The following is a 23,662-nucleotide window of genomic DNA, read 5'->3' as shown; positions in this document are numbered from 1 at the left end:
CAACCTAAACGTGTCACCAACACTATTTCCTGAGAAGAGGAGGCAGTTATATAAAAAACCTGCTCAGGTGACACACACTGACTCTTCACAGGTTAAAGACTTTACTCATTACTCACCTGAAGAGCTTTTCTTCAAGTGATAAGAAAGAAAAAAATCAACTGATTAAAGTAAACTCAAAAACTAAACTTCAATTATTCTCTTGTTTATTCTTTTTCACGATGACGTCGTTGAGGAGAAACTCGCCTGCTAGACGAAGCCTTTTGATTGGCTGAGAAAACTTCTGATGGGGTTGTTGTTCCTCTCTCTCTCTCTCTCTCTCTCTCTCTCTCTCTCTCTCCTTTTCATTGGTCATCCTGTGAACTTGTGTTTCCCTTTGAAGTTTCCGTTGGTATGACCTCAGATAGCAGTCCGACTCTCTAACCCTGCGCCTGCTCCGTCGTACGGGCGTTAAAGCTCTCACCCAGGTGCGACACAAACAGGCTTTGAGTCCGGCTGGTGCACAGACGCCTACAGTAACCGGTACGCTCAACTCCAGGTGTGGACAGACAACAACAACAACAAAAAAAAGTCATGAGGACTTGATGTTAGTTAGTTCATTGGAGAGAGCCAAAGAGATTAGACAGTTTGATGTGGAGGAGGAGAACAAATCAATCCAATCTCATAGCTCATAAGTTCAGCTCAGGCTGGCGGATGTGTCAGAGAGTCAGAGCTGCCACCAATCACAGCGCAGGCTTCTGTTCTCTTCTCTCTGCTACCACGAGGACATTTAAAAGGGAAACACAGCTGCTTGTATAAAAGAGTCACTCAAACCATTTCTCACCATCTGACACCGTTCTTTGTCCTCTATCGGCCTCTGAGTTACATGTTCAGGTTTATAACTCGTCATGAGTCGCAGCAGTCTTTGTTCACCACCCATTCCTAGACTCATGTTTGGGATCTGGCTGGGTTGCCGAGACGAGGACAGCTGAACCAGAGGGGGGAGAGACGTGGACGGAGAGCTCCCGGCTAACAGGACAGTTGACGTCTGTGTTTAAGCGACGTGGAAGAAGACGAGCCGTGTGTGCATCCCCTCTGTGCTTCTGTGACTCCGACATGCTCGCTCGCTCGCTCTCCCTCTCTCTCTCTCTCCACTCATCCACATCAGATGAAAGAAGCCGTCCTCAGGAACAGGGTGAAAGACAAGACGCTGAATATTTCATCGAAATCGCTTCATTAAAATTCCGCTCCGCTGAAACTTTGCCACAAGAGAAGCTCAGCGTAGTCGGAGAGTCTCAGAGAGTCGAGCTTCCAAATCAGACCAGGAAAAGACATTCTTTGACTTCACATGATGTTTCTAATGTAGGCATCTCCAGTCTCATGACACGCGATTATGAGCCGCTCTTAATTATTCACTCTGTTGCATTATCTCCCCTTTAAAGCCAACTGGGGAGTTTTTAATCCGTGAAACATTACAGGCTAATCAAGCTCATCTTGTCATTTGGTTATTGTAAGAGTAAGACGAGGTCTTCATCTGCCTGCTAGCTGTTGAACCCGTTTCATCTACGATTACAAATATGACCAGCAGAGAACATCTGGAGCCCTGTAGAGTACACACGCACACACACACACACACACAGGAGACAGGGGGAGTGGAGGATGTGGAGTGAAAACGTGCCTTCACTCAGAACTCCTTCGCTAATCCGCCCTGTCGCTTGTGCCTGAAATCTCAGCTTTGACTCCGACGGATCTGGCTGGGAATTACAAGTGTAAGTGTCTGAGAGTGAGGAGAAGGGATTAGAGGAGGAGAGAGGAGAGGAGGGAAGAGGAGAGGAGGGGAGGAGAGAGGAGAGGAGGGAAGAGGAGAGGAGGGGAGGAGAGAGGACAGGAGGGGAAAAGAGAGGAGAGGAGAGGAGGGGAGGAGAGAGGAGAGGAGCTAAGGATGGAAAACGCAGACAAGGAGGAAAGGTAAGGAAGCAGGATAAAGGAGAGGAGATGGAGGGGTGTTGAGTTCATTTTGGATCGAGGCTGAAATGAGAAAATAGCTGCATTTTTTAAGATTGTCAGGCAGTAAATCCCTCATCACATCTAAGGTGGGTTATTGTCAAATCACGCAGCTGCTGAGCTTTACACAGCGAGACTGTTGTTTACTAAACTTAATGAGTTATCACACTGTGTGTGTGCAGCTATACTTTTAAGTTATACTTGTACAGATCCTGCAGCAGCCACACTCACAGCTACTTGGAAATATGTGGCTGCAGGAGCTGGGAATCAAACCCCCAACCTTTCAGTTAAGAGGCAACTCCACCAGCTGAGCCACTGCCACAATGTTCGTCAAATGTTTCAAGATGTTTGTTTTCGTATTTTTACCACAAGAGTGACATCACCACGACCTCAAAAGCATAGTATATTTTTTTTATTTATCGTTATCATTTATAGTTTTAATTTGACCTATCTTCTACTTTTTTATGTTCATGTATTTCTTTTTCTTCAAAGTGTTCTGAATGCTTAATTGATTCGTGATGTTATAAAATCAATAAGTAACGTGTTTGATAATCATGATGTCAATATCTCTCCAAAATAATTGTGATTATGATTTTGTATCGAGCAGTCCTCCGTCACGTTCAACAAAGCAACAAAACCATCCTTTCTGCTTTAAAGCATGAACACATGGGCAACAGAGGATGAATCTGAAACCCCCTTCACACCTCAGACGGTGGGCACTCAACGAAGTTCTTTGATTTATTTTAGGTTTGACAGAGATTTGGAGCGCAGCCTCGGCTTTACGTAAAGGAGGCTTTTTTTTTCTTTTTTTTTTCAGAATGCAGCGATCCTTTAAATTATGTAAAAATGAAACATGTCCTCAAGGAAAAGCAGCTCCCTATTAGGCAGAAGAATTAGGACAAGCGAAACTCAAGGGGCCGACATTTTTATTAATGAGGAGAAGCAGAGAGAACCTGCACTCACTGAACAAGCCTCTGAAAACACTGTTTGGCTGTCAATACAATCCCAATCCTGATCTCCATGAGGACTGAATTCATTTTTATCATTTTTAGAAATGATTTATGGGAAAATATCTCAAGCGGTATTTATTTCAAAGATAATTCATATTAATTGAAGTTGAGAAGCGTGCTTTTGTACAGTTTGGCAGTGTAGGCAGACAGACAGACCAGCAGGGATAACAAGACTCCAAAAGTGTCGCTACTTAAAAATAATGAGCTGTGTGGGTTTGCCCTCTCAGACCTCTTCACGGTTTAACAGAACTTTATTTTGAAAACTGGGAGTTCAACACTCAGCGCCAGGACGAGAAAGCGTCGAGCTCCTTAAGGACGTGTACAAACAAACATCCAAGAATATCTCGACATAAAACTCATTTCCATTAGAAAACTCTCCACCATCATCCACTTGGATCGTTTGGAGAACTTTCCGGAACTACAATCGGGAGCAGGTTTTAAAATGAAGACGCAAAGATGACGTGTATAAAGTCCAGCATTCAGGACTTTTCACGAGAATGGGAACCCTTTTTTTCCTGGTGATGATTTGTGGGATTTTGGCGTCTTTATTGAGAGGACAGGAGAAGGGAAACACAAAGGAGAGAATGGGGGGGATGACTGGCCTTAAAAGGCAGAGGAGAGGAAATCTGGGGATGCACCTTTAAGGTTCTACTGAAGGGGTTGAAATGTAGAGAAAACCAAGAAAAGGAAACGCAACTTCACTCCTGAAACCTAATGTGTCACGGCCCGCACGCCCATCCAAAGACGTTCAGAAAAGAAGGGGAAGTAAAAAACAGAATATTCATAACACAACCTCATCAGGGCAGACGAACCCTGCACAAACCTGACAGCGTCAAACAGCTGGTGAAACTACACCGTCGCATTGTTTTGTAACATTCGCTGCATGATACACAAAGTCCTGTATCTCGAGGTTTCACAGTCAACTGCTCAAATCAAATCTAAATTTGCTACTGTATTGTCCAAATAAGCCTTAGTAAAGTATGTTTAAATTCTTGTGACCAACTTGGTAACAAATCCAAATTACATCTGTCCAAGGTCATAAACCATCATATTATGCCTTATCAGCTCATTCAGGGTAAATAACACTTTGAATAGGCTCAAGTTAATCGTGAATGGCCTCGGATTGAACTTCAGCAGGACGTGAGTGCATGTGGGCTAAAAATGTTCCACCAAAGTGAAAATGTCAGAGGAAGGAAAAACAGTCGGCCCTCTCTGAGGAGTCCTGTAAAAAGCACAAGTGAGTTGGGGGTAAGTAAGCTGCTTACTGTTCTGTGCCCTGCCTGGGGAACCCTGTGACGCTAAGTGGGCCCTGGTTTACCATCTGACAGTATACCCAAAGGGAGCCGGGCCAAGCGGCTTTAATTTGCCTGACATCAGTTAAAAAAAAGCCTTAATTGACTTTATAAACTTTATGGCTTTTTTCTCAACGGGAAGGTTTAAGTGCCGGCGTGCTCAGTGTTTGGCGCTTGGCTTTCCCGGGGGGAATGAAAACCTTAAAGGGATTTTGAAGGCAGATAAAAGCCTTCTCTTCCAGGGGTGGCAGAAATACAATAGCTGTGTTGTCATCCTCGCATACACCTACCACAGTGGGTCTTTCAATACGTCCTCAGCACTGAGGTGGAAAGCCTGCTGTGTCAGCCGACTGTTGCAGAACGGTTGCAATCGATTTAGCCTTTTAAAGGTATCTGAGGCTAGGCGGCCCCTCGCTCCCTGCTAAGCACTTGAGTCTCTGCCAGGTGGCCCCATCGATTGCGCTTCCCTTTGTGATTTGGTTCCCAGTGCTAATAAATGAGGGCCAGGAAGGTTGGAGTCGCTGCTGCTTTAAAACCGATGATGGCCAGCCAAGCAAGTGGCTCATGCATCAGCGAAATTACACATTTGAGCTAAATGAAAGGAATCAGCGGTTTTCTTAGGACACAAAAAAGGTCAAACAAAAAAGTCCGAAGTGGCATGTTCAAGTATTATCTTTATCACAGACCTGAGTCTTTGTACCTGACAACATTTCTAACTTCCAACTTAGTTCAGGAGAGCAGGAGGGTTCATGCATAAACAGCAGCAGATGAACGGGCACCCTCGGTTACAGGTGATTGACAGGTTACAACTGTGATTGTTGGAGCCAAAACCCTTTCAATAGGAGAGAGAAAGAAAAGAACAAATATACAATAACTACTAATAATCCATTTTTCCTTTTTAACATCCCAGAAAAAAACATATTTTGCAATAAAAAAAGTTTTGTAAAAATCCACATTGGAAAGATACAGAAGACAACGAAACCCTAAATGAACTGAGATCAAAAAGCTTAATAACTGATCAATTCTTGATAACAATGTTCAACAATTCTCTTAGCCAGTTAAACAACCTCTTTAATTGGTATTCAGTGGCAGCTGGTGCTTCATTGGTGCTTCTACAGAGGTCGGGGATCATTTTTGCACACCAGGATGTACTTCTTAGTTTGCGAGCTTGATGCTAATGAATATTGGAAATCGCCATTTACAGAATTATCATCTGAATTGTGGTTGTTTTAAATGTAGAAACAATCTATTTGACTTCACTTAGTCTTGAGATAAGAGATGCTAAGTTAGTTTCTTGGCATCTCGACAGTCTAAAGCGGTGCAACGTACGTGGTCGGCGGGTTGAAAAATTTAACCCAAACGATCAGCAAATCGAGGCAGCATGCCATTACTCATTTATTGTTGAAGAAGTGAATGGAAGAGGAAGCTGCAGGCTGTCAAATATACGATCATTTATGAATATTGAGTTGCTATTCAAGGTTCAAAACAATCTGTTAAATATTTAGGAAGGACAAGAGTCAAACGTGCTTAAAAGTTGGATTAAGAAAAAAGCGGTGGAAGGAAAGTGAAACTGAGGACAGAGAGGGAGACGGAGGTAATGAGAGGAATGGATCATTTCTCACTGCAATTGACAACGGCGTGATTTGAGATGGTGGGGGGGCAATTAGGAAGAGCGTAGGAACCTTCAGTCGATGTCAGGGCACCTTGGTACTTTGTCTTTTCAGCTTTCAGTATTCACAGTCTGAACGTCTTTTCTCTCCAATTTATTTTAACAAATAACTAAAAAGGAACACAAAATAAATAATACTGTAGATTATATTAATTTCTATTTGCATACAAAAAACACCAATATGAGATTCCTGGTCTAGTCCAAGGACACTTTGACATTTAGGCTGCCATTGTGGGAATTGTACCTCCAGCAGACCGCCGCCTGGCTCTTAACCGCTGAGGAGATATTTTAGGAAGGCCTTTGGCATAGCCAGAGGCGGCAGAATGAATGTGGATGAATGGTATTAGCACTAATGGGAACTTGAAATAGCGTCGTCTGCCATCATGAATGTATGCGTGTGTGAATGGGCGAGTGTACCAAGCCCTTTGATCGACTGGATGAACAGTGTACAAGTACAGGGCATTTACCGTTTCACTGTTACTGTTAATTGGTGACTCTTAAGTTGCCTGTTTGTGTGAATGTGAGCGGCTGCTTGTCTGTCTCAATATGTCGGCGCTGTGATTGACGGGCGAAGTGTCCAAGGTGTAACCCCACCTCTCGCCCTATGCCAGCTGGGAATCAGCTCTAGCCCCTCCCCCACCCCGAATGGGGGAAACATGGTAGATAATGGATGGATGGACAGTTGCTGATTTGTCTTACATGTAAATCTTTTTAATTTAAAAGAAAGAAAACACTGATTAAAGTGTAGCTGATACCAGTATATTTTAGCATAGCACAGATTAGATAATGATTAAACACTAAAATAAAAATGCAACTGTCCTTCATGGATATCCACCCTTAATATCAGCCTTGACATGAGGTCTAGTTACAGGGTTAACTCGACATCAGTCAGCCTGAATGGTGTCAAACAGCTGAGGCTTCTTGCTCACTCTCTTTAATTGGATGTTTTTCTTTTCTTTTTTTTTAACATCAGGGCCGCTAACTGGCTAGCTTATGACAGATGCTGAAGAGACAAGCAGGGCTCACTTTGAACCAAGCTGCGTGCTTGAAGGGCCGATACGAAACGCTGGGAGTATCACGAGTGTGCGTGTCCGATGTTTACCTCCGTGTGTACAGATCGCGTGCACTTTCTCATTTGAACTCGCACGTGCCGCGTGTCTGGAGCTTGAATCTGGCATTTGCAGAGCGATATCCAGCCGTCTCAATCTCGCAGCGGACAGGACGTCTTTCTTTCATCTCCCTCAGATGTCTGTCAGGAGCTGAAATCATCTGAAAAACTCGTCTCACACACGAAGCAAACGCGAGACTTCAAGGGTTTTTTTTATCGGGTGGCCGAGAGTTCCTATGAGATTGAAAAAAAACCCTCTTTGATTGAAATGTTCTTCAGGTGTCAACAACCGCTCTTCACATGTGAAAAGCATCTTCTGACGCAGCGATGTGTTAAATTGGTAAGATCACTCACACACACACTTAAAACAAGCTCCAGGCTCGTCTCCATTAAGTTCCTGGATCTAATTACCTCTATAGTTTTAAGAGGGAAGGCAGAGGAGAAAGAGACAGGCGGGCGGATTTCGATAAAGATCAAACGTGTATAAACTCTGTCGTTCGCGGAGTGCAGCGACGAGTTGAGAGGCTTGTGCTTTCTCATGTTTAAATGTAAACAATGTCACCGAGAGTCATGAGTGGGCATCTTTTTGTTGTCAGACAAAAAATGAAAAGAAGAAGAAGAAGAAGTGTGGCAGGGTTTGAAGCGAGCTTTGAAGTGATGTAACACAGCCTCTGGCAGTCGGAGCAGAGTCAACAAATTCTGACCACAGCTTCATGGGGAACAAATAAACTTCACCAGACCGTTCAGAGCCCTCACACAGCACAGGGAGTCTGTTCTTGTTTATTTTGTCCTGTCTGTTGTCATAGATCTGATATCCTACGCCCATACACACAGGTGTATACAAATACCCAATGATTATCTCCTCCGGCCAATCCTGTGACAGCGTAGGGCTGTCATTTATTTACTGTTAGTCACTTACAAAACATTTTGTCATGCAAACTAAATTCTGGAAAACTGGATTCACAATACTATTCCAATGGAAGCCCTGCAGGCCTTTCTTCTGCTGAGGTACGTCTCATAAATAGTCTGAGGTGAGTGCTGTCTGTCGTAATCTGATCTTCTATCCTCGCAGTTGGCCGAGGTGTCATCACAGAGCTCTGCGCCCAAGTGTTCCCGCTCAGTCCAGACGAACAGCTCGCGTGAACCGTGCTCAGGTACCGTATGCTCTCGTGCCGCACAACACATGGACGATGAACGGTTTCCACAGCGGTGCCCAGGGGCCAACACATCCGTAATCCCTGTAAGTGGCACATTAATGCACCTTATAATGCCGGACCTTATAATGAAATCTGCTTTGAGCGAATGTTGACTGTATGCGACACAGGCCCGAGCACTTTGTGAGTGTGCAGGATCTGGAAAAGATTGCAAAGATTGTGCACAAACTCAAAGCAGCAGTGTTTTCACTGGACCGGCAGAACATAAGCTTTTGTGACCAGCGTCTTTAAACTCAGGGATAAGTTCCATGTGTTTTACTGGCAATCACCGGATGTTCTCAAAACAGTGTTTGCTGGTTTTGATATCATCTCCACAAGAGGCATTTAATTGAAAACAACTCCTCGGCTGAGGGCCACGGCGGACACGTAGAGCTGGGTGGTGAGCGTGTAACTCTGGCTGACACTGCAGCAGATGAAAGTTTATCGAGGTTCATCCCTGAATGAAGACTTGGAGAGGAGCCAGAGACCCCTGACCTGCCTCTCGCCGAGACTCCCGAGTCCACATTGTGAAAAGGAAGTGAGGAGAAAACGGAGCGTGTTTCAGCATCCCAAACACACAAGACGACCGCGCTAAAGCTCCTGCAACACATCTGGAAACATACTGAAAATGTCTGAATAAATCAGTGTGTGTGACTGGCTGACTTCAGCGTTGACACTGACTGAAGGCAACAAGGGCTGACTCCAGAGCTGATCTTTAGAAAAGGATCATTTTGACTGTTTTTCCTGTAAAGCAAATTAGAGCTAAGGATCATTTCTGCTGAAGTCCATGATGTGACATCAGAAGATGCTCACCATGTCTTTCACATTTTCTTCATTGGATCCTTTTGTACCGCCGTCATATTTTACTCTTCCAAATGTTGTTAGCAGTCTCTGAAATACATTTTTAAGCATAACCTTCTTGACATTTTATTTGTATTTCTGACGGCTTCGGCGATGATTACTCACATAAATGTTTTTTTCTGAATCCGTCCTTTCATCACTAAAATCTTAGATTATAGTATAAAATTTGACCCGTGCTAATTCCTATCATCGCTGGACACATTTTTCGATTTGTAGAACCGACAGCTGAAATTTGAAGGTCATTCCGTTTTCTTTCAGACGTGTCGAAGCAAAGCAGCCAATCCTCACATCCTCGACTCTTCAATGAAAGAACGTCAGGGTTATGGTGAAAGAACTTTAAGTGAAAAAAAACATTTGGAATCTTTTCTTCCTCTCAGCAGAGGGAATCCTACAACTTACTTTTTCATTACCTGTGTGAGCTGGCATTTTGGTTATTTTTGCTCCTGATGTTTGACCCAGGAGTGCTCCAGACTTTGGGTTCTTTAAAAATGTAATTAAATTCATCCATCTTTTAAAGAGTTATTCTTGAGTGGGCCGCCCGCGCGAGCACTATAGCCTAAATACATGGGGAAAGCGCGCACTGCCACCAGCGCCTCCAAATTCATTTATCTTAAGTGGAACTTTTTTGTCTTATACATGAAATTACCGTCTGAAAAATAAAAGGCTCGGCATCGCAAACTGGAAAATTATGGAACCAATAACGCCTTTATAAACGATTTACATCAATGCTTTCCCTTCATGTAAACAATAGCCCCAAACAGGGCAGCACAGTGAGCACCTTTAATTGCTTACACGGCCCTTGAACAGTGAAACATAAAGCAGGAATAATTGGGGTTGCTCTTGACATTGAACACAAGAAAATGCCAGCAAAACACGCATTATCTACCGCCCCAAAAAAACCAGCTCTGATTCCTTCTCTACGAGAGCTCTGCGGCTACACTGACCCTCTGACCCCTGTGAAACAATTAAAAGACCCTTGGCATACAGAGAGCCTCTAATGGGCCACATATGAGGCTGCTAATAAGACAGAGGTACGGCCACCTGCTGTGCACTGCCTACTAATTCTCGAGCCAGAACATGGCGGTGGAGGATGGGAAGGGAGAGATGGAGGGATGAAAAAGAAAGGGGAGAAAGTTGTAAGTAGCATGTTCGAGGGAAAGGAGCAGGAGTGGAGCACAGCAAGGGGGGCTCTGTGTTGGTGGAGAGAGAGAGAGAGAGAGAGAGAGAGAGAGAGAGAGAGAGAGAGAGAGAGAGAGAGAGAGAAACGAGGGAGTCAGAGGAGCAAAGACGGATCGACACAGAGCTGCACCCCTCTCTCCAGCTCTTATTGCAGCGAGGAGGTTGCGTTTGTTTTTCATCGCCAGGCCTCCTCAGACTCCCCGCCTGCTCTTCAGATAAAACTAACTGCTGGTGCTGCTGGAATTCATTATACACGCAGAGCCAGGCAGCAAGTCAAGCACAGGTTTGGAGAGGAGAGAAAAGGCAGACGGTGAATGTGGCATTCTCCATTTGAAACGACAAACTTACCCCTCTGTCTTTAATTTCTTCCGTTCTCATTTGAATAAAGAGGACAGACGTGGTAATTAACGGGGTATTAAAAAAAAAAAAAAAGCAAGGAAGCGAGCGGGGAGAGGCGGAGGAGGAGCTGGGCGAGGGGTGCAAGGCTGCGAGCAGCGGCGCGGTAGAGATAGTAACTAAAAAGAAGGGGAGAGAAAGAGAGAGGAGCTGTGGAGAATTAATAACAGGCCAGATCTCTCCAAGGCCTCCTTAATGGGCTGTGACAGGAATTTATTCACACTTAGGCTGGTATTAAATCAAACGCGAGGCGAGTGGCGGTGGCAGGCTGCGGCGGAGGAGAGGAGGGGTGGGGCAGAGGGGGAAGGGCCCGGGCAGGTGTGGCGGATAAAACGGCAAAGGTCTGCTGTGTGGCTTGCGATCCGACTTTACAGGGTTGAGGAAGTCGTCCCTCCGAGGCTCCTCCGGGAGAGATAGAAGGATGGAGAGAGGGAGCGAGGGGAAAAAGGGGAACAAACGATGAGTGATGTGCCGATGACAAGACGGCGTGTCCCACGCCACGGATGGAATGATTGTCAAGTAGTCCGGAGAGCCGCAATGAATCGTCTATCTGACATTCTGCAAAATGCACCTTCAGTCAGCCAGGCACTCAAACAGTCACTCAGGCAGGCAGGCTGTTTCCCACAGATTTGGGCAGCGATCGCTGCAGACACCTGGGGAAAATGGAAAACGCTCAAAACACAAAGCTCGGTCCAAATTAGCGCTCAGCGGCAAATTCAGCGAGGAAAATGTATTTGTCATATTCTTTGTTTTCCATCATTAATTGGCGTGTGAGCTGTAATGCAGAGTGTTCATTAGGACTGTAATTTGCGGTCACTTGGGTGCAGCAGACTTTTAGTCTCTTTTATGGGAGCAGAAACAGTGTGGGCGACTGGGGACCCTGAATTGATATGCACAATCACATTCTCCGACACGAGAGGTCTGTGGCACCGAGATTGAGCAATCGCAACCCATTAGGCACCAATGAAATATGGCTAATGCTTCTTAAACATTTATGCAAACAGGGCCGACTTTCACGCGTGCACAAATTAACTTCACGTCTTCATACCCACAGTCATATTTGCATAAACTGGAACAATCACGCGACATGCATGAGAGGGAGCGTGAGGACACGCTGCATGCAGGACAGAACGAGAGCCAACTCAATCACGCTGACATCGAGGCACATTGAGACACACTGTCATTTCAATTCTATTTTCCCACGCGGCTGGTTTCCCAGTTGAGACACTTGCGCAGGGTGACCACAGCGATGCACCCCCGACCCTCACCCTCTCCGCCTTCTCCCCACTTTTAACGTCGAGCAGATTGCATCACCATCCGTCAGCTCGCCTCCGACAAACAGCAATTACCCCCAATCGACAGATAACGAGAGCGAGGCTATCACTCACAGACCGGGACACCCCATAAAGCAGCCAGACATTACCATGGCGGAGTCATTCATCTGCCGCTCTTGTCTACTGCCATCCCCCCTTCTCCATCACCGCCACCACCTCGACGACGACGACTCCACCCCAAACTGATCTCTACAACCTGTTCAACGTCTGTCAGCTCGGGAGGGTTTGAGTGTTCGGGTTCGAGGGGAGTGAAGTGGCAGCTAGCCTTTTTTTGGCTAAAGATTCACTTCCTTTATAGACTGCTAAATCGCGCCCAATAGTAAAGAGTAACACATGCCGTCATGGCTTTTAGTCTTGTAACTAAGCCACCTTTTTTATTTTGGCTCTACAGCCAGGATGTAAACAAGCACGGCGGATGGATATATAATCTCAGATGGCACTACTTTTACTAGAAAATCCATAAAAATGTATGTAGGTTGTGTCACAACTAACTGGACATTTGAACTGGAGCAGAGTGGAACATTCACATTCAGCACAGGCATGTGGATGCTAACCTGACAAGGCCTTCAGTCGCTCTTGACATCCCGACTCTGTACTGTAATTCCTTTTTTACAGGTGCTTCTTTTTTGATTGTTTTCATAGACTTCTGTAGCGCGCTGAGCGTGTCGAGTGAGTGTCTTGGTGGCCTTTGTAAAGGTCTTATTCTTTAGTAGGAGGACAGTAAGGGGTGCATGCTTTTATTTGACACATCTATGGAGATGTAACACAGACGTCATGCAGTTCGCAACTTATTGAAAACTGGTTTTAACTTTACCGAGGCTCTTCCTGCTCGACGTATAAAGATTGGATTGCAAGGCTAAGATTGGACGCGCTGAACGCCGGGCTTTACAATGCACCTCGTTGACGTCACAGATGGCATATCAGTATTTCTCTGCAGCCTTTCTGCCGACGCCAAGCTTGGGACAGAACTGTGGAGAGGATTAAGGACGGATTGGCCAGCGTGTACATTTAGGCCTGGGCCGACACTCCGACTTTGCATTATTTCCTCTTGTGAGCCCAGAACACACACTTGAACGGCTCTCTTCGGATCACTCTCTTCTGTTGAATTATAATGGGGGGGAGGTGTGCTCGCCCCAAGGTTATTTCTAATGAGAACTGAGTGTACAAAAAAAATCCCTTCAATCCACCGATTCTGAATCCTGTTACCCTGCTTTGCTATCGGTCTGCCAATCGGCCCTTTTCCATTTTATCACTCTTCATTATTTACAGCAGAGAGGGAATCTAAATTCTGATGGAAGTCATCTTTTCAAAAATATCCACTTTCTTCTTTTCTGAGGCGAAATATGAGGCTAGAAAAGCTAAACCACTGTGACATATCAGCTGGGGAGTTTGAAGCATGCTTGGACTTATCTTTTCACTTGTGCGTCAATCTTCTCGCTCGCTCGCTCTCTCTCTCTCTCTCTCTCTCTCTTTCAGCATCCTGATACAGACGGCATCTTATTTTCCCCGCTGCGGCTGGATTTCATCAGTCTTTTCTTATTCCTTTTGAAGACCCTATCTGAATGTGGACGGCTTAACTTTGACAATCCTCAGCTGTCTACACGTCTATCCATCTATTCCTTCATCAATCTTTTATACGCCGCTTCTCTCCTGCGTCAACACCCCACGCCTCTCTCAAAACTGTTTCACACGTTTCAAGAAAAACACGCAAACAAAATGTTTTTCTTTCATTCATTTTGCAATCTGTTTGTTTTCTCCAAATGTCATTTTGTCCTTCACCCTTCACTTCACACATCTCCTCTCACTGACAGCGCAGCTATCTGTCTGGTCATCCATCCATCTTAAAAACATGCTTCCCGGCTGCACAGTCCATTTCTCTTCTCCGTTTCACTCAACAGATGATTTCCTTTCTATTTCTCTTCCTTCCTTTTCCCCTCCATCGCAAATCGTGCATCTACAACTCCATCAAGCTTCTTTTTTTTTTTTTATATCTTCCTGCCACTTTTACCCTCCATCCCAGTCTTCCTCCTCTCTCGCTCGTCCAGCACCACGCCGGCCGTCTGTCTGGCTGGAGTGACTGCAGCAGCTGTAGCCGGGCCTCAAACATCTGCTTCCCCCTGTCCTGCTGCCTCTAACCGACTAACTGCTCTAACTCCCCAAAGCTTGCTGTCCTTACTGCTGCCTTAATGTGCAGCTGGGCAGCCTGAGCAAATATCACAGCTAAATATGCTGCACAATTCACGAGGCACAAACTGGATATCTGCAGGCCAGACTGAAAAGCTGTGGCTCCGATAAGTTCTGTTTCAGCCTCTGGGCAGAGCAGCTCGATGATGTGGAAGACAAAAATAATCATCAGTGAAAGTTTCTTTATAGGAACGAGAAATCTATTCATATATATACATACATATATATATATATATATACACATAATGTTTTCTCTATGTATGTATCCAAAGTGAAGAAGCCTTTCGGAGGAGAGGTGAAACGTCCGGCTGTCTTTAGACCAAGCTTTGAAGTGACCATGACCTGAATGACTGAGGCGCTCCACAGATGTCAGAGGTGGGGGAAAAAAATCTATGTTAACATCGACATTTCTAATAAGAATCGACTTCTTAGATTTCAAATAGATTCACAACTTTCAAAAAGTTTTTTTTTGAAAGTTTATAAGTGCTCAAGCTAGCTCTTTACCTCAGTAGAATGCCAAATGGAGCAACATGAAACATGCAGCCCATCTTCCAAACGACTGGAGTAGATCCTGAAGCGTGGAGTCGTTCAAAAATAGACTTCTGAGTCATGAATCCAGAATGGAAAACAGACACCCGAAGATTCCCAGCCCTAACAGATATCTGTATCGTTTCCATGTGGTCAGATTTCAAACTCGAGGACCACTTGAGTTTCGTCCACAATAGTCCAGACACAGATGTTGCTTTTTTTTTTTTTAATGGAGATATGAGATCCTTCGTCCTGCTGTATGATCAGAGCGTATTAAGCAGCTGCATGCTGCCTGGTACAAAGGATGTAATGCCTCTTTCAGTATTCATGCTGGGCATTCTGTCCCTGCACCCTGAAGTCAAAGAGTTCAAACTCAGACCAAAGGGGGTGCAAAGGGGGTGCAAAGGGTCTGACGTGGTCTTGTTTGCATCTAGTAAAACACCTTTTTTTATGAATCTGAAGTAGCACATTTGAAGAGGAAGTGTAGTCTGACCACGAGCAGTCCCATGATGCACTCTGTTTGTGAGGGTCATTGTTTTGTTTACACTGCTGCGCTCAAACGTGCACGCGGATAAATAAGACAAGCAGCCAGTTTGAGATGAAGGCAGTGCTCTTCCAAAAAGGGAAGGTTAGAGGAAGGATGCAGCCTTACAACATCTGTCAGCATGTAAACAGTGCAGGTCTCAACAATGTACGATATCCAGTTTATTCTGAGAGCTGTACTCCGAATGGGCCTCAGGGGACATCCACAATACATCCTGGTGTTTACTCAATGTAAACATTGCTTTTGTTTGTTCACAGGAAAACTCTAGAGGGCACCTTTCAGGGAAGTGGTGAAAAATAATTACTTTTTTTTTGTAAATGCACGCCCTTAAGACTTCTAAAATAAAAAATAAAAAACAAGATAAGTGAAATGAAGATACGGCTGCACGTCGACATGTCATGTATTTGTCTACTTCAAAAATAAAAACAAGTCTGGTTGTTTACTTCACACTCTGAACAGGATAATTAGCTTTTTCAATATTCCATAATGAGGAGCTACAAGTGGCTCTGTGAGAAGAAAAGCTTCCCTCGGGCGTATTACCTTAGAATGTCTTCTCAATCACTATATACTCGGATCATTTGACGGGACTCTATTTGCATGCAAATGCTTTGCACAGTGGGAAGGTCACGTCGTCAACAGGGTTATTTATCACTCCCGTACACCGGTCTCTAATAGGACCAACTTACTCCCACTTTTAGCTCCAGTGTTGTGATGCACCGTCGGTGAGACTGACAAAGAAGGAGCCGGCCTGCACTCTACCTTTCGGTGCTCCGTGCGGTCTTTGTGTGAAAAAGGAGATGTTTGTTTTGGAAGGCGCTGAGTGCAGCTGAGCGCTGGGTTCATCGCAATGTTTCACTGTTGTGTTAACATTTAAAAGCAGCCAGGGGAGCTGCGCCGAGCTCTTAAAAATAACCAATTCTCATCTCTGCACGCTGACACTCCTGACCTTGGACCATTATCGTTGCGGCACACTCAGTCGGCGTGGCGTACGGAGCCGGCACAATGCATGTACAAAGAGAAGAAAGAGAGGTTGGGGGGGGGGGGGGGGAGGCAGCCAGCACGCGCTCGCACTGAAAGCATGTGTGAGAGAAAATGCAAACACAATCTTTGTCTCTCTGAAGACAGAACAAAAGCTCTTTCTCCCTCGATATAAACACACTCATACTGTAGACACAAACAACACAAAGGCACGAAAGACGAGGCAAACTAAGAAGGCCTCCTAAATAATGCATGATGTGTTTTACCTGAACCTTTGCCATTCTCCACTGTCCACAACAACTGAACTCGGCAGAGAAATGGGAACTGCTGGGAGGTATTGTGTGTGTGTGTGTGTGTGTGTGTGTGTGTGTGTGTGTGTGTGTGTGTGTGTGTGTGTTTACTTCACCTGCAGTAACTATGTGAGATCTTGGCTTCATCGACCCAAAGCTGATATTTGCACTCAGCTTTAATGTCATCTTTATGCGCCCGATTCCCAGAGAGATGAAATCCAAGCCTGGACTCAAAAAAATAATCTATGATGGTGAATGCCAAAACATTAAAGGTCAGTGTGAAGGGAGCCTGTGTTTTCCCTCTCATGCTCCTCATACAGAAATCCTGCAGGAGGCGAGATATAAAAATATATATAAATATATTTTTAAAAAAGAGGAAATCCAAGATGGCTGACAAAGTTCGACACTTTGACAGTTGTTTGCCTTTCAAGAAATGAAGAAGGAGGAACATAATCCTAACTGGCTTGAGGTGAATTTAACTGAAAAATACATCTGCATCACCCCAATCTTATTACACTGTGCTACTGGGAATAAAAATGTAATATAATTAAATATATGAAAATAAAGTTGGGGACTGTTTGGAGTCATGCTGTGTAAACTTGAACATTATCAGGATCTTTGTGCACGTGTGAAAACGTTTTTTTTTTTATTCTTAATTTATGCAAAATGGCAATCAAAATGTAACAGAGCCTTTTTTAATGCAACATGAGGGAGCATCTGTGGAGAATCAGTTCCATGACACTGTTTTCTACTACACGCTCTTCTTCAGACGAACCGCCTCATCCGACAGTCAGACTTGTGTTTCTTCCTGTGGCAGGACCTGTGTTTAGCTTGTGTTTGATAGAGCATCTTTTATGCATCTCTGAGCTTAATCTCAGCCTCTCTCTCTCTCTCTCTCTCTCTCTCTCTCTGCAGCATGTCTCCGAGCCATGACTCAGGATTTCATCTTTCAACAGCAAACACTCGCAGTTTCACTGACAACATGGTGTGCCAGTCTGAAGAAAAAGCACTCGGCTCTGCTCCGCGCTCTGAAGTGTCAGAACACAGCCTCTCAAACAGAACTAAAAACACATCTGACACCGGATAGAACCTGAAACACGCCTCAGGTGGGTTTGATGTCCGACCCCTTGATACACTTTAACAAGTAGTGGAACCTCGCACACACAATGTATCTAAAGATAATCTCTCAGCACGAGGAGAGTCTGACATGTGGACGAATTACAATGGGTTTTCACATTTTAAATGTAACTGACAAAAATGGAGGAGAAGAACTGGACCAATGTAAAAAAAAAAAATAAAAATCTGATTTACACTGAGAACAAATCCAGCACGTCTGGGTTCGGCCTGAGAACTGAAGGGTCCGATGTTGAACACTGACGTCACGTGTCATTCTGCACTGAATGCAGTGTTTGTCATCAAAGATTGATGAGAGTTTGTGCGGGTGCCGGCAGGATGGACACCGTGTTCGGTAATGGTCAGAAATAAAGCGGGAACGAGCAGGAGCGGGATTATGAAAACCGTCCCGCGCAAGACTCTTATCTGGGTTGTAAATCTGTTGTTTTTTTTAACCATCTAAGTTGTAGCTTTGCGTACCAAACTCAGGATTATGGTTGACTTCAGAGATCCATGTGACCCCAACAGTTTAGTACAGTAGAGATGAAGAGTCATCATACCAACCACGTTCATGTTCAGGCTCCTTGTACATAAACATCAAGATACCTGAAAGCTCTCACTCAGGGAAAGAAAATCAGAGATGGGCAGATGTCCTTGGATGATGAATAAACACTGTGGAAGTGATTCCCTTTAACGCCTGAAAAATCTGCATCAAAAGTGTATCGCTGGAATCCTAAACAGAGTTTGGAAAAACTCCATGAAGGCATAACTGTGTTGAAACGTTGTTGTTGTTAAAGCAGCACATTTCCTTTGAAAACACACAAACTCGATCAGAGGACAATAAAGTTGATCATGTGTAGCCTCCTAATTTGTGTTTTCTCTTTTTACAACCTGAATGGTTTTTATCCCAGTAATGGAAAGTCGCCCATAAAGCCTTCAGGTTAATGATTAAATATCTAATCTGTAATGAATTTCATACCTAATTATTAATTCTTAACTTTAAGAGGATGCTGTTTTTCCTCCAGCTCAGGTCGTTCTGATTTAAGATGTCTGCAGGCTGAAGATGTCAGAGGTCTGCACAAGATTTCAAATCTTGAATAAAACTTCATTTCATCCCTGATAAACTTTTAAGATGATTTTTTTTTTTCCCTCTCTCACACATCTCACTTTCTTATTTTAACACCGGCGGCTGGAAATGAAATCTGAAGTCCTTACAGTGTTGTGCTATGCAAAAAAAAAAAAAAGAAAAAAAAAAAGAACACGCTACCTTGTTGACCTCCAGGATTTCTCTCCTCTCTTCAGTGGCCGGGCGGCTCTGGCCGGCTGAGCGGTCCTCGTGTTTGGAGCTGTCATCCTCCACAAAGGGTATCAGTAGCTGGAGGGGACAGCAAACACAAAATAGATGATGTTATTTACTGCCAGCAAGACCAGTGTAAAGAGGATCACTTCCACAGTGGAGGCCATATTCCAGTGTTGAGGATTGTGTTTCACGCAAAGGACAAACAGGATCTGCAGGTGAAACATCTTTTGAAATGTTGTTTTTTTTTGTGTCTGGAAAAGCAACTCCAGCAAACAGAGCAGATTATTTATTTACATGTTATCACAACAAAAATCAGATCGATTTATTAACCAACTGATAATATCGGTTTATTTGCGAAATTATTTCGCGTATCAATATCGGCTAATTTTATCGCAGATACGGGCAATATTACTATTCATTTATTCACCAGCAGAGTGCGCCATATGGATTACAAAAAACGCTTTCCTTTTACATAGTTACTTTCCAGTTTTACGCTCTGATAAACGTCGCTTTTGGATAAAAGCGTCCGCTAAAGTAATTGTAGAAATGATCTTTTCCAATAGTGTTTGCCTGTGAGGGATCAAAGCGATACATGTTTATACCTATCTTTCATCTGAGAAATGTGTCGGCTAAAATTTCAGTATTGGATTTATTTCTCTCACCAATATCGGCATCGGCCCCAAAAATCCCACATCAGTCAGGCCCGAGCAAATATTCACAAAGACTGTTAAATAGAACTGTCAACGGCAGCAGGAGGATTTTTCACCTACATACTTCTTCTGCATGTTTCGGTAAAGAGATGCGACGTGACGCTTTGTGTGGAGGAGTCACCAAGTTCGGCCCACATCCCAAACAGTGGCTTCAAGTTTGTTTTAAGTCTACTTCTCTTTAATTACACGCACGCTGACGCATTCGCTTGTTTCTATTTGTTCTTCCTCTGTCCACAGTCCAAATGTTCCGCTCACATAAACGTGAAGAAACGTGTGTAATGGTTCCCCGGGTCTCCCAAAGAACATCCTTCTGAAGTTAGAGGACATTTTTCTCTGCTGATTCTTGTGATTGTGAGACGCCTCGTCTTTTTTTGAACAAATACAACCGTGCACTCGGTTATTTATGAATTATTAATATACAGTATGTTCCTTTATTTTTCGGTTTGAAGCAGCTTATTAAAATGGTCGATGCTACCTATGCACGTTGTTCCTGTACGTCTCCTTGAGTGTAGGTCAGAAATATCTGTGTGTGTGTAATCCTATGACTGAGCTGAAGATTTCCCCCGTGCTGCCTCACAGTCTTTCTCCCATGAAGTGGTGAAAATGAGGCTTCAGTGTGAGCTCTCCTGCGCGGGCTGAGTCTCACTTCAACATAAAGAGAGAGAGAGACGGAGGAGAGAGACGGAGGAGAGAGACAGAAAGCAAGTGGGAGATTAATTCATTTTTCAACGCTCTGTGTGCTTGACCTTGTCTGCTTGACACGACAGTAAGGCTGACGTGCAGGAGCCTTCAGGCGAGGCGGCGTTCCTGAGAGCCGACAGGGTGAGGAGGCTGCTCCTCTGCATGGCACTGCCCCCTAGTGGTCAACTCGGAGAGGAGGCGAGGAGGAGGAGGAGACTCACTGCAGTCCCACTACAAAATAATGTGCGAGTGCCTGGAGAACAAAGTGTTCCTCGTACGACGCGCAAACGAGAAAGGAGAAAGTGTGATGGATGGTCTGTGCAGAGTCGCTGAATAGAACTGAGTTTTGCCGATAACTAGAGTGTAATGCAGTCAAATATCTTTGCCATTGTGCAGGATTTCCAGGAATTGCAGAGTATCAGTTATGATGACATATAGTCAATTCTATAGTTTCAAACTCACACAAACTTTTTTGGGGTTTTTTGCAACTTTTTCTGACACAGGATAAAACTTTAAATGGGCCACAAAGATAATCATCAGCATTACACTGGAAGCAAAGAGTCCAAGTTAAAACTAACATCTCCAAGGTTTCCTTTCCAAAACAAAAGCCGTCATACCAGACAAGATGAAAAACACAGATTAAAAGGTAAGAGACTCTCCAAACAGCAAGGCGCCAGTGAAAACTGCTGTACAGCCACGAAACACACCTTGCTCCAATATCAACTTGGCAAAGAGATAATCTTAATCATGCAAAAGTTTTGGAAATTTATTGAGCTTGACTACTCTGTTGACCCGAGGCGATGCAGCTGGAGCGGACAGCGTGTGGACGTTAGACACTGATTGGAAATCAGCAGCCTGGAAGAAATGAGTGACTGATTTTTTGGGTAGGGCTGGAGCAGGCAGACTTTGAGTTTAACAAGAAAGGAAAAAAAAAAAAAGAATAAAAAACAGACGGACGGAGGGAAATGCAGACTGATGAAGAGAGAGGAGAGGACAGCGAGACAAAAAAAACGTAATAGAGAGTCAGAGTGAATAATGTTGGGTTAAAGTGTGCTGAGTGATGAGGGGAGGACGGCAAGACAGGGGGAAGAAAATGACGTGAGGAAAATGTCAGCGACACAAAGAGACACCAAAGAGGCGAGGAAAGGGACAGAAAGATGTAAAAATCCAAACGCCACGCCAAACTATGAAATCTGACAGTTGGACGGGGAAAGACGTTAAGGACATGTGCACAGTATTATAAAGCAGACAAAGTGTATACTTGTCTGTGGCCCGAGAAAACTTTAAGTCGGAAAAAGTTTTTTCATGAGATAATTTCCGACCGAGCCAACGACATATCGAATGTTAAAGGTAGTGGGCCGCTTCTGGCAGCTTCAGGGTGGAAAATGAAATGTGCTGAGTAGTGTGGGAAAGATGGATGGGGAGTGTATTGTGTGCGCGTGTGTGTGCGTGCGTGCGTGCGCGTGTGAGTTGGTGCACGTGTAGCAGTGAATGCACTTGTGTGAGTCATAACCGCGGCCTCTCACACAGAAAGATGGATGTGGTTTCCTGTCTGACAAAGAAGAATGGGCTAATGAAGTTCTCCAGGCGAAAGGAGGAGAGAGGTAGAGGAGACAGAGTGAGAGAAATAAACTAATAAGAAAACAGCGAGGTGAATGAGTAAGAGGAGAGGAAACAATTTGACTGCTCAGTGCAGGAAATGACAAGAAGGAGTGGATTACAGGAAGAGAACAAAAACAGATAAACACGAGGCCAATGTGAGCAAGTACACTCAAAGTGGGGAAGGAAAGAAGAAAGAGAGGAAGGAAAGGGCCGGACGGGTGTAAGAAAGGAAGGGAGGAAGGGGCTGAAGTAAAAAGGAAGAAAGTAAGGAAGGAAGAAAAATGAAGAAGGACGAAAAAAGAAGGGAAAGGAAAGAAGAAAGTGAGGAAGGAAGAAAGTAAGGACGATCCAAAGAAACCAGGGGAGTAAGGCAGGACATAAAAAAGGAGGGAGGAGGAAGTGAGAAAAGGACCGACCGAATGAAAAAAGGAAGGAGAAGGACATAAGAAAAGAAGGGAGGAAGGAAAGAAGGAAGAAAAGAAGGGAGGAAGGAAGGGAAAAGAAAGGGAGAGAAAAAAAACAATGAAAGAATTTGAAAGGTCAAAGAAGGTAAAGACGGCTCAAAGGAAGAGGAAAAGAAGGAAAGATAGAAAAACAGACAGAAGGTGAAAAAGTGAGACTTTGGTGGAAAGAACTGCACCTAATGACCGTTGGACAGAAAAAAAGAGGTAAGTGCTGACGTGTGCGTTTGCTCCAGCTGTTCATTAAACGGCTCTGTTGCTAATTAGGCAGCGATGAGGTCATGCTGACCGAGTCATTGATTCCACTTCCTGTTTCGGGCCGCCAATAGTCAGCGGCTGTCAGGCGAGCACCTGAATTTTCAGAGATGATAAATGGCACGCACGCTGGGGCCAAAATCTACAACCTCTCAGCCCCAGAACAAACATGGTGAGCTGAGCTATTGGCTGCTTGGCCAGCACTGGTTTACAGCCTGGAGGGGGAATGGATAAACATTTAAATAAGAGGGAGAGAAATAGCTAGATGGTGTAATGATTCAATGAGGGCTTACACCATTAGAGCGAAGGAAAATGTCACGGTGAGCCCCCCCTCATAGACTGCGAATTAGGGGAGGAACCACAGACGGTAGTGATTTTCACTAGTGGATAGATCATTTTGAAATGCTTCCGAGTGGCTTTATTATTCAATGCCAAAAATGTACACCGTGGCAGCCATCGCAAATTTGTTCCAATTTAAGGCCGGTCTCCTCCCACATCCTCCTTTATCCTCAGTAGGAGTCTGGAGAGAGAGATTAGCTCCGAGCCAATCTGTAGAAATTGGGAAGGGACTGCCGCAGTCATAAATCCAATCAAACAGTGGTGGATAGCCCGGCTGTAGCCCTGCATGGAGCTGCGAACAGTGCAGAGCCAGTGTTTGTGTGTGTCAGTGCATGTGTGACAAGCTACAAAGCACCATATGCAAGTCTGTGCTGTGTATGCTTCGCTCGTGCATGTTGGTACACGCTTGTGTATTTCTGTGTGTGTGTGTGTGTGTGTGTGTGTGTGTGTGTGTGCGTGTGTGTGTGTGTGTGTGTGTGTGTGTGTAGACTGAGCATTTCTTCCTAAAGGCGGATGGTGACTGTAACCAGTGGTAAAGAGACTCTGGAGACTCACCTGAAGCGGCCAATGAATCTGCTGTGAGCACAAAAAGGACAGACCTCGAGGGAGTAGGAGAGATAAGATTCCCCCAGGGGGTAAAGAGGTGTGTGTGTGT

At 44.5% G+C, this 23,662-nt stretch overlaps 1 protein-coding gene across 1 annotated transcript in view; it reads right to left on the bottom strand.

Annotated features, from left to right (window-relative positions):
- Positions 1-23,662, bottom strand: part of med30 (mediator complex subunit 30) — a 35,574-nt gene that overhangs the window by 6,165 nt on the left and 5,747 nt on the right. Inside the window, exon 4 of the mRNA XM_079368266.1 lies at positions 18,927-19,034. Coding sequence (XP_079224392.1) covers positions 18,927-19,034 — 108 coding nt within the window. The remainder of the gene's footprint in view (positions 1-18,926; positions 19,035-23,662) is intronic.

The sequence above is a fragment of the Symphodus melops genome, assembly GCF_947650265.1.
Source record: "Symphodus melops genome assembly, chromosome: 18".
Classification (NCBI taxonomy): Eukaryota; Metazoa; Chordata; class Actinopteri; order Labriformes; family Labridae; genus Symphodus; species Symphodus melops.
Note: the sequence above shows the minus strand (reverse complement) of the source record. Positions and strands in the feature narration are given on the sequence as shown.